This window comes from Euprymna scolopes, chromosome 8, assembly GCF_053919585.1.
Source record: "Euprymna scolopes isolate OS-2025 chromosome 8, ASM5391958v1, whole genome shotgun sequence".
NCBI lineage: Eukaryota > Metazoa > Mollusca > Cephalopoda > Sepiida > Sepiolidae > Euprymna > Euprymna scolopes.
In genome coordinates this window covers 117,927,642-117,943,212 of record NC_136489.1, presented here as the reverse complement: position 1 = coordinate 117,943,212, position 15,571 = coordinate 117,927,642, and the positions used below count along the sequence as shown (strand labels likewise).

General features: G+C 34.8%; 1 protein-coding gene across 9 annotated transcripts in view; it reads right to left on the bottom strand.

Annotated features, from left to right (window-relative positions):
- Nucleotides 1–15,571, bottom strand: part of LOC145283733 (WD repeat-containing protein 11-like) — a 147,917-nt gene that overhangs the window by 120,987 nt on the left and 11,359 nt on the right. For all 9 annotated transcript variants that reach the window (XM_080132790.1, XM_080132791.1, XM_080132788.1 and 6 more), the window contains exons 2-4: nucleotides 7,636–7,705; nucleotides 6,198–6,239; nucleotides 3,443–3,596 (exon numbers count right to left, since the gene is read on the bottom strand). In XM_080132790.1, the coding sequence (XP_079988916.1) occupies nucleotides 3,443–3,596; nucleotides 6,198–6,239; nucleotides 7,636–7,705 (266 nt within the window). The remainder of the gene's footprint in view (nucleotides 1–3,442; nucleotides 3,597–6,197; nucleotides 6,240–7,635; nucleotides 7,706–15,571) is intronic.

The window sequence follows — 15,571 nt, the reverse complement described above, 5'->3', positions numbered from 1 at the left end:
CTCCTAGTAGAAAAAAGGGTTTAGGGAGTTGTTTTATTAATTGAGTTATCTCAGTTTCGTTGATTGTATCTTTTGGAGGGATGTATATTGAGCAAAGTGTTATAGTTCTATGTAGAGTCACTGAAACTGCAATTGCTTGCAAGTTTGTGTTTATATTTATTTGTCTTTGAGGGACTTCATTCTTCACAAGTATTGATGTGCCTCCAGAAGCTCTGTCCGTATCTTTATTTATGTAGTTGTAAGATGTGTAGTGTTTTATGTTGATGGTATTATTTTCTTTCAGAAAGGTCTCCTGTAGACAGACAAGTGCTGGGCTCATATTTGTTATTAATAATGTGAGTTCATTTTGGTTTGCTTTTATCCCTCTGATATTCCATTGTAATATTTTGTTCATCATTTGGAATTGTGTTCAACTTCCATCGTCTCCAATCCCTCAAATCTATTTTCTGTCGGAGTCCCTGTTCGGGATATAGATCGGGATCTTTCTTTTCCTGTTTTTGTTTGTTTTTTTTTTTTGTCTGGGGGGATTTTTGATTCTTTTCTGGCTTGTGATGTGTTTGATGGTTGTTCGGTTGTTTTTGTAGAAATGGTTTGTGGTTTTGTTTCTTTTTGTGGTTCAGTAGTGTCTTTACTTAATATTATCCTTGGATTGGTTGCAGACATTGCACTATTCATTTTCCTCATTTCTTCTAATAGTTCTTTCATTTCCTTTATTAGTTTGCTTAGGACATCAATTTTCTTGTCAGTTGTATCCGTTACATGTATATGACCATTTTGATTGTTGATTGGATTAGTTTTTTTTGTTGCATCTGCATATGTTTTAGTTTCGATGATTTTCCTGGCCTCTGGGTAGGATATATTCTTTATATGTTTTAGTTTGGTCACTTCTTTTTCTCTTTTCCATATTTCGCAATATCTAGAGCCAGCGCCATGGTTTCCCAGGCAGTTGGCACACTTGAAATCTTTTCTGCAGTCAATGTGTGGGCCACTTTCTCCACATCTTCCACACACTGGTAATCGTGTGCACCGATCTTGATGGTGTCCAAACTTCTGGCACTTGAAGCATTGGAGGGGGTTTGGAATATAAATTTCTACATTTATTTTCATATATCCGACTTTCACTTCTTTGGGTATGGTGAGGGAATCGAAAGTTAGTATATATGTATTGATATCGATTTTCTCACCGTTTTTTTTTAATTTGAACTCTGCGAACATCTAACACATTCTGTTTCTGTAAGTTTGTCCGGATTTCCTCCAAGGGACAAAGTGCAAGTTCGTGGCTTTTCACTACTCCTTTGCAGGTATTTAGGGTTGGATGTCTGTAGCATTTGACTTTGATGTTTTCAAATAATTTTAGTTTCAATATTTCTTTAGTTTGTTCTTTGTTATGGGTTTCTATTAGTAGGCTGCCGTTAAATTGTTTTTTAATAGACTTTGGTTTTAGAGTTTTAAGATTTTTTTCAATTTTAAAAGGTGATAGTTTGCTCAAAGGAGTTTCCTCCATTGATTCTATTACTACGAATGTTGACTTCCTTGGTTTTATCGTCTCTTCGTCAGAGCTACTGATGTCAGAGACATCAGAGTGGGTTCTCTTTGGGTGGTTGGGTGGTTTTTGGGAGGAATAAGCCATATATTTTGTTTTCTTTTTTCGTCATCTTTGTTCCCCACCCACCTCGGAGTCCTATTTGGGAAGAGCCTGGGGGGAAACCCATTCGCCCAGCCTCTACAGGGATACAATGATGATATAACCGACTTTGGTGGTATCATAATGATTATCTGTTCTCTCTTGATATTGCTATGGGATCTGTAGCAATCCTGAGGGGTTTACAGCCTCGTCATCGATATTCACACCTAATCGATTGACCCTCAGCCACCGCTTTCCATCATATATTAGGGAGTAGGGTTATTTGTGGGAGAGGGGGGATGTGTTGTATTAGTAGTGGGTTTTTGGAATGGGCAATATATGGTGGGGCTTGGCGTGACTGGCCGATTGGTCGGATCGGGCCTCTCCGACCGCCCGTCTAATCGAAGTAAGGGCCAAAGTAATGTGTTGCGGTGCCTAAACTTCTATGTATCCTGGTTTAGGTTCGCTCAATCACCAGGATCACGTCCTAAGACTTTACGGGTAGCAACCCACGGCTAACTGGTTGCCCCATTGAGGGATTTTTACCCTCTGCAGGGGGACAGTCGGTTTGTTCTCATGCCCTACCGACAGGGCAAAAAAATAAATAAATAAATAGATAATTTAATAGAATATATTTGTTTTCTTTTTCTTTCTTTTTTTGTTGTTTCTTTTCCTTTTTAAAATCTGTTTCTATTTAACCCATAGTTGGGACCCTAATAGGTACTACCACTCCGGGTCAGGGTGGACCTGGGAGCAATGGCAATTAAGAGGTGGCTCCACACTCCCCAAGCCCGTAAGCTGGACCTCACCATCGGATGTAGTTTAAGGTCATATCCAGGACCGGGAGTAAGGTAGGAAAAAATAAAATAAAAAGGGGGGGGGAAGGCTGTTGTTTTTGTTTTTGGTTTTGCAGAACATAATTAAGTTTTACAAAAAAGATCAGAAAACAAAAAAACGTCAATGTAGGTGCATTTCGTCTCAGGAAGCCACAGGGCAGCCTGATCTGGTAGCACCAGTTAGGTTTTAAGGATACCAGAAAATAAGCAAAACGAACAAGATGACTTTGGATCTATACCAGTTTCTTCTCGTTGATCTATGTACACTATAAACAAATAGATAGGAAACCTCAGTTGTTTTGTTTTTTTTGTCATAAGGTCGATTTTTGTATATAGGAAAAGATATATTTTGAGAAAAAAAAAAATGGAGGGATACTAAATGCTTATTTGGTGTGCGTTTTTTTTTGGTTTTGTTTTGTTTTTAAATAAAATGTTTTAGTAAACAAATGAATCATGTCCCTATTTGTCAAGACTATATTTTTCAGGTTGTGTATGTTTCAAGCATCCTAAACTGACCTTGTAATAGAAAAAAAAAAAACCAACTCAGTTTATTATCCATTTGTTTACGGTGTACATAACTCATCTAGACCAGATGTCGTCTCTTTCATTTTGCTTATTTTCTGGAATTCTTAAAACTTGATCCATTACTTTACTATAAATTCATACCTCCGAAGTTAATATTTTCTCTCTCCCTTTAAAATCTTTTATTTAATTAAAAAGATAAAAAAATCTTTGAATTGATGAAGCACCAAATTCATATTTTTAAATTAAAGGAATTTTCTAGAATCAAAATCATGTCATAGATTTTTATCAAAATTAGAATAAGGATTCTAGACATCAGGTTTAGTATCCTTATATCTTGATTTTAATCTTTGTAAAGAGGCATAAAAGTGGTGCAAGACTGTTCTTTTTGGAGAATTAATGTTACACATCCTGGGATGGGTATGCTTCTAGTTCTTTATTAAAATAAGGAAATCTTTACCTTGAATTGTTTTGTTGCCATCTGAAAATTCTGCTTTTACTTCCCCTTGTACAACATCCCATAATATGATTGTGCCAGATGCGTCAGCAGAGGCCAGTTGAAGAGTGTATGGATTTGCAGCATCATGGTGGTAATTTTCACGGGCCCACTTTACCTGTTGAAAAAAAAAAAAAAAATAGTTTTGTTGAAACTAAAAATTTGCCAAAAATAACTGCAAAAAGACACATAAAACATGATAGACAAAAGTGGGTGCAGATCAGAGGTGTGTTGGGATGATTAATCAGAAAATTTGTGCCTATTTTCTGATATCAAAAACAATTCTTTTTTTTTTTTTTTTTTTTAAACTTTAATTTATCATTGCTAGTATTAATTATAAAATGATAAATATTGATTTGAAACTACCGCTAAAATTAAAATCTATAGCTCAACTTTACATAAATATATTTTTATATTTGCAAAAATATATGCATATATCACATGGGTTTCAATGTAATCCGATAAAAAAAAAAAAAATTAAAAAAAAGCAGCACCAACAACTCTGTAGCTAAATCTTTAGAGTTTTTAATAGAATCGAAATCAGTAATTGTATCAGAATCAGGGAAAATATTGGAATCGTCCCATCACTAGTAATTACTAAATGTAATTTTATGTACAAGACTAACTCCAAAAGTAAAGCCTCCAAAGTTTTTTTTTTTACTCAAAAAGAAGAGCTACGAAGATAGAAGTACCATTAAAGCAAGCAACCTTTTGTGCTCCAGAATTTATTTTTTCTGCATAGTAGCCATTCTCAATGCAATTTTATCAGGAATCTAATGATACATTTCTACTTCTGACACACATCTATGACAGGGCTACTTTCTTAGAGTCTCACACTATCAATATCTGTAACAGTGAGATTAAACTTTCAGGTCATGAATGCATGTTGTCATCATAGCAATGCAATTTGCAATTCCCTCTGATCCATTCAGGCGGAAGAAAAATAAGAGGTATTACTTTTGGAACGCCTCTCGTAAATGTCCCATCCACAATCAAAATAAACATGAATTGCCAAGGTAAACAATTTATAGAGAGAATGCATGGGGATTGTAAAGTAAATATGATTTACTTTGATATTATTTGGAAATTATTCTGGGATTAATAAATGTAATAATAATAGTTGTAATCTGTAATAGGATGCCTGGCAATAAATGCATCAGAATTATGAAAACCATGTAAAAATGATGTACAGCTCAGCCAGGCATGTTTGACTAACAGCAAACCCAATGCCAGAAAGAGAACAAGTCTGATTTAGAATCTATGAAGCAAGTCCCTTGAATATCACGGTTGATAGGGATCAAGACCACCCATGATATTCGAAAATCCACAAAGTAGGACAAAACCATTATTTTTATCTTATTTAATTGTTTATAGGCTGTTTAAAACCATCTCTGTATTGTTTGTAACCCACCCTTTACTATATTAATAGCAATAGAAAGATTGTAACACTTCTTAAGTTGTACAGTACACTATTACAGTTCAGTACTGTACATAAATACACCTGTTGCACTAGAGAATTAAGCAAGTACATACGCAATGTTAATATATTGGAAAACATGTAAAGTAGCCAATCCGTGATAAGTGAACCGTGAAGTAGTGAGGGGTTACTGTAGTTCTTTCTCCTGTTTCTCAGTATAATTTAAGGAAGATAACTTTAATATGGTTCAAGGGAAATAGATCCTCAATATACAAAGATGACAAAGCGGACACAAGTACAAAGAGTTTTAAAATAATTACAATGAACTGGTGGAAGTTGGGGGTGGGAAGATCTTATGTTGAAGCAGTTTATACAATTTATGTTATTTTCTTCATTGTCAGTCTTTTTTTTTTTGCGGGGGGGGGGGGGTCCAATGTTTTGTAGTAGATGGAGACAATATCAAAAATAATGACAAAGTCTATCCATACACAAATATATCAACTTTATCAACTTGCCAGAATAATCAAAAGTAAAGAGTTAAGAGGAACGTAGATACCCTCAACTAATCCAACAGACTGCAAAATCTCACAGCTTCACTGTAGAGGTCCCCCAATCTTGGAGAGCCTTCCACTCTGAAAGTATCTTTTCTCAGACTGCTAAACCTCCCTCCATCCTGCTCCCCGACTATACTAACATGCAGAAGTTTAAATGTAATGAGAACAGACATGCTGCTGCACAACTCCCTACTTGTGGTGTCTCTAAGGGCATGGAAATATGGTACAATCACATTGACACACCTGTTCTCACCAGATCACCAAAGTTAAGCAATGTTGAGCCTGGCCAGTACCAGATGGGTAACCATTTAGATAGGCATTGTATGTACCGCAAGGTAAAATACCAGGTTGGGAAACTGGTGCGGTCTATTTTTCTCTCGAGGGTAGATGGACCTCTCTTAAGCTGTGGGAGGCAGCCCATCTAGTGATGGCGTCATGATAAAAAAATACCCTTGATAGCCCTGGTGAAGCATCAAGTATTCAGCTATGGACAAGATTTGAATTACACTACAAACTTGTGTAGTGAGTTCAATCTCGCCTGCGGCTGCATGTTATGTTTTTTTTAGGGGCATGGTTTCTAATTTACAGTAACCCTTTATGTTTCAGTGGCAATTTGTTTTTTTGAGATGAGCATGATTAAAACAGAGTAAAAAAAAGTTGAAGAGAATGTTATTTGCCAGGATGGCATTTGGAATAGAAAGGGGTGGGGCATCACTCTATAAAAAGAGAAATATGAAAGTAAAATTACCTTTACAACGTTTGCTTTGTGTTTTTCCAAAACTTGGAAAACCTGGAAAAGATTAAAAAAAAAAAAAAAAAAGAAAGAAAAATCAACCATTAAAATTAAACAATATTTAATAGTGTTGTATATTATCTTAATAGGTGCTATTGTTTGTCTTTTAAAATTCAAGTAGGCTGTTTTTGTCTAAACATTATTACATAATTTTTATTATGTATAATTTTATAATTAACATTATTACATAATTTTATTTTAATACTAGCGGGGGTACCCGGCGTTGCCCGAGTGTTTGTTTCCGGGACGGGGGGGGGTAGTTTTAAAAAATGTTATGGTAGGTAAGTAGGAAGGATCAAACCCGGAGTCATGAGTAAAAGTAGGAAAATAAAGTGTGAAAAAAAACAAAAAAAACATCTGCAACGTTAACAGTCCGGCCACCAAGAAAAGTCCATTCCAGTTGTTTAGGAAAAAAAACAAAAAAAAACGACTACGGTAGGTCGGCGCGAACGTGAAAATATAATGTGAATTGTCCAGCACGCTAACCACTACGCCACAGAGCACTGCAGCTTAGTTTAGTGATTTTAAATAACTTCACATGAAAGAACTACGAAGCCAAACCGGTGTTCTCTTCTCAACTGTTCCTTGTGAACGATCCCCAAACGGTGTTAAGTGGTGGCAGGGGGAGGAGGAATTTATTAGCGAGAAAATATTTTACCACTTCCATTGATCTTAACCGATTTTGGCCGTGACTTCTCAGCAGAAAAAGTATAGAAATCTAAGATTATCAAGAAATTTGAGAAATAATAAGCCTATAACACACCTCAGATATTGTTCTGCCGTTTGTGCATATTATATTTGCATGAAATATCTTGATTTTTAATCCTATTAATGTCAAAATCAGACAGGAAAAAATGAGTTCATTTTATATAGAGAAGATAGAGAAGAGATATGTAATTGAAATAAATGTAATTTCTTGAAAACTAAATTTGTATTATTTGAACAACTGTTTTCATCTTGCATGTTTTATAACATTGCATCTGCTGTAACCTCCAACCTTCTTCAGGTGTCTTGTATCGAATTCAGAAATCTGCATGGAATTTCAAAAAAAGGAACCTTTTATTTGATCCACAAAGTATAACATGCTCTCATTTCATCAGCCATGACCAGGTAAAAGTCTTATATTGTTTAACTTAAAACAATTACAACTTTGGATTTTTTTTATTTTTTTAGCTAAACCATACTGCAAATGCATGCTGATAGAGTTTTTTTTTTTTTTTTTTTTTAATTATTCTTTTTAAATTATGACTTTTGCTAGATTTAAATAAATTTCATTAAAATATCTTTTTGGTCATTCTAAGAAAGTTACGACTTAATGGTTCATTTTAAAATAGACAAAACAAAATCTTAGACTTATAATCTTCAGGTGCCTTTTTAGTTAATGTCAACTCACCTGTACAGTACGAGGATCAATGACAGTGATGAAGCTATGGCAGGCATGAGCCAAGAAACCCTGCCAACCCCTGAAATATAAAATAAATAAAACTTTATGAAAATAAAAACAAACAAAAAAAAAACTTTGTCTTAAAGTAATTATTATAGTTCATTTTTGTAGAAAATAAGAAATTTTATATCGGAGTTGAAAAATTAGAAAGGTGAAATTAAGTATTTTAGGTATTTATTTGCTTCCCCACAAAAGCAAATTAGACACAAGGTCATTTTTAATGTTGGGGGGGGGGGGGAAACCAGCTCCCCTAATACAAGAGCAAAAAGGGGGCACTCTGGCAGTATCCCAAAAAATAGTAATTGTCTCAGTATGAGGGGTTTCCCTTACATTGACCAAGAACCAATTAACTTAAATGAAGCATCAGAACAGATACTACACTTTGATCCTGGCCCGATTTTAACTTGACATTTCTTTTATGTATATCGTGATTGTCACTTCTTTACAGAAGACCAGGTGCTTGTGTAGAGTGGTGATCTTTTAAACCAACAGATTTCACGTGAAAACATGTACTTACATGTCATGTCAAAATTAGTATAAATTCCAGAAAAATGATCCAGTATGTGCTAGATGTATTTTTTAACAAACAATATATATATATATATATATATATATATATATATCCACAAGTACATTCTGAGACTTTTTTTTTTTTTTTTTTTTTTACAAGGGTGTCACCACTTATCAAGGCCCAGAGGCCACTCGAGGATAAGGGTTAATAGGTATACATTAGTCATTGTGATTTTAGCATGGTAAACAGTGGGAATTTTGAAACTTGGATTACTTAGGGGGACGATTCAATTAGAACTTGTTCACATTGGACTTTTTTTTCTTTTTTTTTTACATAGGCATCACCACATTATCAAGGCCAAGAGGCCACTCAAGGATAAGGGTTAAAGAGTGTACAGTAGAAATTGGACAATATAGTAATCATTAGTAATGAAAATTCGGTAAATTGGATAACTTATATGGAACGGCTCATCAAGAACTTATTTACGTTAGACTTGAAGACAACCATATTGTAGTCAGCCGGAAAGCAGGAAAACGGAAGACAATTCCACAGGCGTGCAGTTCTAAGAAAGAAGCTCTGTTCATGGAATCTACGTTTAGGTTTAGGCACAGATAAAGAGTGGAAGGAATTATTGATAGTGTTTTCAGCTAGACGAGTGTTTCTTGTGAAAGTTTGGCGAGGGGGGACCATAGACTGAAGCTCAGTCGAACGCTTTCCATGAAAATAGCGATACATCAGAGACAAGCTCGCAACATCTCTTCTGTGAGATAGAGGTTGCAGGGAAGAGAAAAGGACATCTCCTACGAGGCTACAAAGTCTATTTTGAACTCTATCAAGGCAGGACAAGTCCTTTCTAGCAGCTCCTGCCCAGATGTGGCAACAGTATTCCATCCTTGGACGTATCTGCCTCTTATATAGATAGAGAATAGCATCAGCAGTGAGATATCTACCGGATCGATAGAAAGATCCCACCATTTTTCCAGCGGCCTTGACAACAGATTTGATGTACGTGTTCCATTTAAGATCAGGAGTAATGGTCAAGCCAAGAAGTTTGTCAAAACTTGAGGCCTCCTGAAGACGAGAGCCATTCATTTCAATTGATGTCAGATGTGGATCAGAATGTTGATGATGTAAAGAGAGAAGCTTGGTTTTAGATGTATTAAAAGTAACCAGCCATTCTTTACCCCATTGTACTACTTGCTCAAGATCAGAGGAGAGAGAATTGGAGAGAACTTGGTCGTTTACTGTCTTAGATGTGCTACCATAAATGGTAGTGTCGTCAGCATAGATGTCTACAAATGATGTAAGGATGTGATTTGGAAGATCATTAATGTAGATCAGGAAAAGAGTTGGGCCCAGGATGGACCCCTGAGGGACACTGGCATTAATACTGTGGGCTTCTGATTTTTGCCCCTCAACTACTACTCTTATGAACCTATCAGAAAGAAATGATTTAATAATTGAGAAGACATTTCCAGCTATACCATAGCTAGAGATCTTATGAAGTAAACCTTTATGCCATACCCTATCAAAGGCCTTAGATATGTCAAGAGCAATTGCCCTAGAAAGGTTGCCTCCGTCGAGAGATTTGCTAATCCTATGAGATATAACTGTAAGCACATCTGCTGTAGATCTAGCAGAACGGAAACCATATTGAGTGTCACTAAGAAGGTTATTTTTGTTGAGATGGTTGATTACTTCTGTATTTAACACAGATTCCAGCAACTTACTCATGACGCACAGGAGACTTATTGGCCTGTACTGAGAGGGGGATGTGCGATCACCTGAATTCTTAAATACAGGGCATACAGATGAAATTTTCCAGGGAGATGGGAAACTATTCTCCTTAAGACAACGTTTAAATAGTTTTGTAAGTATGGGCGCTAGTTCAGGTTGAAGTTTTTTGAGTACTATAATTGGAATACCGTCCGGGCCAGTTGCTTTACTGGAATCAAGGTTTTTGATTAGCTTGGCAACATCACGTACAGATATACGTATATCACATAGTGTGTTTTCAGATACAGGAGGAAATATTGGGGGTTGGCGGCCTTGATCGCAAAAGGTAGAATTAGCTGTAAAGTTCTTGACAAAGAGTTTGGCTTTGTCTGATGCTGACGAGATTACCTCAGGTCCATTGATGATAGTTGGAATGGAGCGCACACTTTCTGTTCAGAATTCTGTTTGCTATTTGCCAAAACTGGTGGGAACCAAGCCGCTGCTCAGCTACTTTGGACTTAACAGATTGAGCATACAACCATCTTGCGCTCTTTATTACTTTCTTACAATGGCTGCTGGCAGTCCTGAAAGCGGCTTTAGTTTCCATACATCTATTACGTTGGAAACAGTGGAAAAAGTGATTTCTGTGCGCAATGGCAGCAGCACATTCTGGAGAGAACCATGGCTGGCTGTTAGGTTTTTGCTGAAAGTTTTTCGAGGGTATGAAACGATCAATACCTACAATTAACCATTCCGTCAGGTCTAATACTATAGAGGACACATCCTTTTTAAATATGGAATGCAGAGGTAGATCAGTTATAAATGTACGGAAGCTATCCCAGTCAGCCATAGTGTATCGATATACTGTATGATGGAGAGGTACGTCTGGGGACTTATTACATTTCATTTTTATCTTAATTGATACAACAGAGTGGTCGGAAGATCCAAGAGGCGACAGAACAGAAACTGAACATAGTTCAGGGCAAGCTGTGAGAAAAAGGTCTAGTAGGCTCGCATACTGGCCGTCATTGTTGGGCACACGGGTGGGTTCCTGAACAATCTGAGTGAGGTCATAGGCAATGGAGAAATCATGACAGAACCTCCCCTCATCATCGGTCTTGTTTGAGTGGGTCAACCATTCGACGTTGTGAACATTGAAATCTCCACATACGTGAATGTTAGCTGAAGGATAAGCAGATAGGACTTGGTCAATTTTCTCAGATATGCTTTTAAATATAGTAACTCCGCTGTTGTGGGGGCGATAGAGAGTAAATAAAAATGCCGTAGTGTGAGCTAAAGCAACCCGGAAGCACATATAGAGTAAGTTAGGATCTTCCCTGGAGATGTCCCTACCACATGGAAAGCTATCTTTAATATAGGCACATATTCCATGCCCATGGCGATCTTGGGGGTCAGATTTAGAGGTTAAGTTAGAGTATCCTTTAATTGCGAACTCTTCTAGGGAAATAGCCTGTCCAATGCCAGTTTCACTTAAAAATAAAAGGTCTGGTTTAGTCTCCTGTAATTGGGTTTCAACCTCTGGAAGGTTAGAACGTAGACCCCTGATGTTGGAGAAGGAGACATGGTAGTAGGGGTCTACGTTGGAAGTTGGAGAACTGGGTTTAATCGTGTATTTTCTCTTGAAACTTGTCATGATGAAATTTTGAAATTTGTGGACTAGGTCGTCAGATTTACTTAGAGCAGGACAGAGAGGGGAAATTAAGAGAGAAAAAGAAACGAAGAATTTTTTTTTTTTTTTTTTTTTAAACTCTTAAGTCAATTTAAATCAATGGTTATCTACCTTATTTGTCATACTGAATCAGTTGCATAACTCTTCCACATTAATCTTCTATATATATAAAAGCGAAAATGTATGTATGTATGTATGTACGCTTTTCCTCGATGTCTACAAAAGGCTTCTTTCAGAGAAGCGCTTGCTCGGTTCACAACTTCTTAAAACTTTTATATCATCTATAAATTGTAATATCTCAGAGTTACCCACGGAGCTCGCCTGTCTATTTAATTTTATTGACTTTTAAACGTTAATTATTCGACATTTCCCGCATCAGCACGCATTACATTCGGTTTTCGGTATAAAAAAAAGCGAAACTCGACTCTAATCACAGGCAGAAAGCCAGTTGTCTCAAGAGAGCTAAGTAACGTTTGTTCAATGTCGACTTCGTCATATCAGACTGTAGCTTTCATTTCGCTCCTCCTAATAAACAGGGAGCGGGTTTTTAAAAACAAACAAACCGATTTATTCACCTCATTCAAAACTGTCCCACACAAAATGCTAACTGCTGAATACCTATCGCCATCACGTCAATCAAAAACGCGCACCTGTTCTTTTTTAAACACTTTACTATTTTCCAACTGTGCGTCGTGAAGGCTTCGTTTTTTTTTCACGGGCACCTGTTTTTTTTTTCACATTTTCGGTTTTTTTTCACATACTCCGAAAAACACCCGGGCAACGCCAGGTACCCCTCGCTAGTATATGATAAAACTCAATAATTTGATAAATTCTATAACTTGAAATCATTTTCTACTGCATTATCTATGCTAATTTTGATATGAGACATAAGTATGTAATAATGTTTTCACCTGAAATGCAAAAAAATAAAACTTATTTTCACCTGTAAACTGTTTGCTACATTTCCCTTGCATCTTTTACCTAATCGTGATGCTAAGAGGACTAGCAGAGCTATCCGATATTGCTGGTTGGAAGGTTTCTCAGGAAAAACACTTTCAAATAGGGTCATGTTTACAATCTTTGCATAAAAAATATCAAAATAACATTTTGGAGATAAGGCATGATGGTGTTTTCACAAAAAATAAAAAAATAAAAAAACTGGTTGAAAATAATTTCAAATAAGATGATGTTAAAATTTTTACTTTGAAAGAAAAGTTAAAAATAACATTTGGAATAGTTGTTAAGCAATAAAGAAAAAAATTAGGAAAGACCTACATCGTGTGTTTTTCAATATTCTTTTTTTTTTCCCCCCAATATTTCATGTTTCCTCTTTCTAGGAAAATTTCTGGTTTTCTGATGAGTATATGTCTGAAAGATTTGATATTAACATAAATATATCTCATTGTTCTACGTAGAAGATACCAGAATTCTATTAACTGTGGGAAAGATTGTTAGAGATTAATAAAACCTTGGAACTTGGAAAATAGTAAATTTGTCTTTTATTCATTCTGTTGTTCTGTTGTTAAATTTCTAAACAGAAAAGGATTTGTATACACAAACAGTGAAAGAAAATTGCTATAGCGATTTCTTTCCTAATAATAAACACACACATATATAAAAGCGATCAGTAAAGATTAAGTTTAGAAAAATTCTGTAAACTTAGAGGAAATGTAAATATTAATTAGTTGCGACGATTAATCGGAATCGGGAATCGGAAAAATTGGAGCTTTTGAGGTTATCGGAATCAGTATCAGGAAAATGTGAGCCTATTTTCCAATGCCAAAACCGATTCTTTTAATCATATATTTTGTTTTGTTTTTATAAAACGTCTTTCATTGCTTGTAGTAATAATAAAATAATAAATATTTATTGACTTAAACTTCCAATAAAATCTCTAGATCACCCCCTCACAAGTGTGTTTTTACGTTTGAGAAAATACATGCACATTTAACATGTGTTTTTACAGTAATCGGGACAAAATAACAACTTTATAGTAAAATATTTAGAGATTTATAAAGAATCAGAATCAGTAATTGTATCGGAATCAGGAAAAATATTGGAATTGTTTCATCACTAATATTAATATCTATATAGTAATCCCAACCAAATAAAAAAGCTCAATACAACCAAGGTAGGAAATAGAGCTTGTTAAAGAAGAATACAAATTTAAGACAGTAAAAATATATTTTACATGAATTTATTGTTTGAGAGGATACTCAAATAAGATGTATTGAAATTTCCTAAACTGGATTTGCTTGCTATGACGTCACAAAATTCACTACTTCAAATACTTGGGACCAACATTTTAAATCAGCATTTCATTCAGAAGTTTGTTTTTTTTGGAAACACAAGACTAAAATTTCCACATTATTCATAAAGAGATATACATTAACATTTTCATAACTTTGATACAAATTCATTTATCTTTTAAAAAAGACAAAATGAAATCAAAAGAAAGAAATCAGTTCGCCTAAGTGATGGTGTGTGAGAGGAGGTGGGGTTCTTTTTTAATTTGAAATTTAGTAAAACATGGCAAATTGTTGAAAATCAAGTTAGGCCACAAACAGGACGCAAGGAAACGTTTAAACATGGATGTGAAATATTAGGATTAAAATAAGCATGGAATAAAAAAAAAAAAAATGATCATCGCTAATGGAAGAGGATGATTAAGTAAACCAGGAACCCTCTTCCTCCTATTTTTGTGAGCACTGTTGGTTTAAGAGTGTTTTAGTAATTTATATATTTTTTTATTAAATCACTTTAATTACTCTTAATATAAAGGAAACTATTGTATGTATATATATATATGGAATTTTGTTGTCCTATTATTACTATATATATATATATATATATACTAGCAAAAGTACCCGTCGTTGACTGGGTTCAAAAACAGCCTACAGAAAATGGACTCTGATTTATGAAAGTATGATAGGTTATGAAAAGGAAGGATTGTAAAGAGACAGCTTCAAATTTGGGGGTATCAAAACCAAAGCAAAACATGAAAGTAAAAATAAAATAGATAAACCCCATAATTTATTATACCATACCTGTTCACACTGAAACACTTATCACAATATTCTGTGGATCTATATTAAAAAACCTTGTTAAACTTTGTGACATATTTCCATTCTATGGAGGTCAGGCGCGAACGAACACCCCATAATTTTATTATACCATATTTCTTCAAACTGATACATAATTATCAAAGTATACTTACGCAGATAGATATGAAAAGTCTTTATTAAAGTTTGTGCCTATTTCCATTCTATGGAGGCCAGGTGCGAACACAGACCCCACAATTTTATTATACCATCCCTATTTAAATTAAAACATACTTATCAAAGTATTATTATGTACATCTATATCAAAAACACTTGTAAATGTTTGTTTTAATTTTTTATTTCCATACTTTGTGGACCAGGTGCGTATGCAGATCCCACAATTTTAATGAATCATTATTATGCCAGATCAAACATGCCCATTCCTGTGTCTCGATACATCTTCTATCATTATATGTGATCAGTTTTCTATAATAGTCAACCATATAGGAGTCTATTCATGACCAGACACACACACAGACGTTCAGCTTTATATTATAGATATAGTAACATTAGGACAACAAAATTCCAAATTAATAACACTAAAAATTAATTCATTATGAATTATTCCAAAATTAGTTATGCAAATTAGGTATTTGAAGAGATGTCTTTTAATCGTTCATATATACACAGTACATTAAATTATATTATGTTGTATTATTCATTTAAATAACAGCAACATGTTTTGATTGCAATATAAGAAGAAAATGAAGAAAATACTTTTACATTTATTCATTTAGATATTATTAGATGTACCTGGTGTTGCCCGGTATTAAACATAAACGTTAAATTCCTTAAAAAAAAAAAAAAGTGAAAGGAAATTGTGACATCATTATGCGAGTATTACGGTTTTTTTTCTAAATAGTTCAC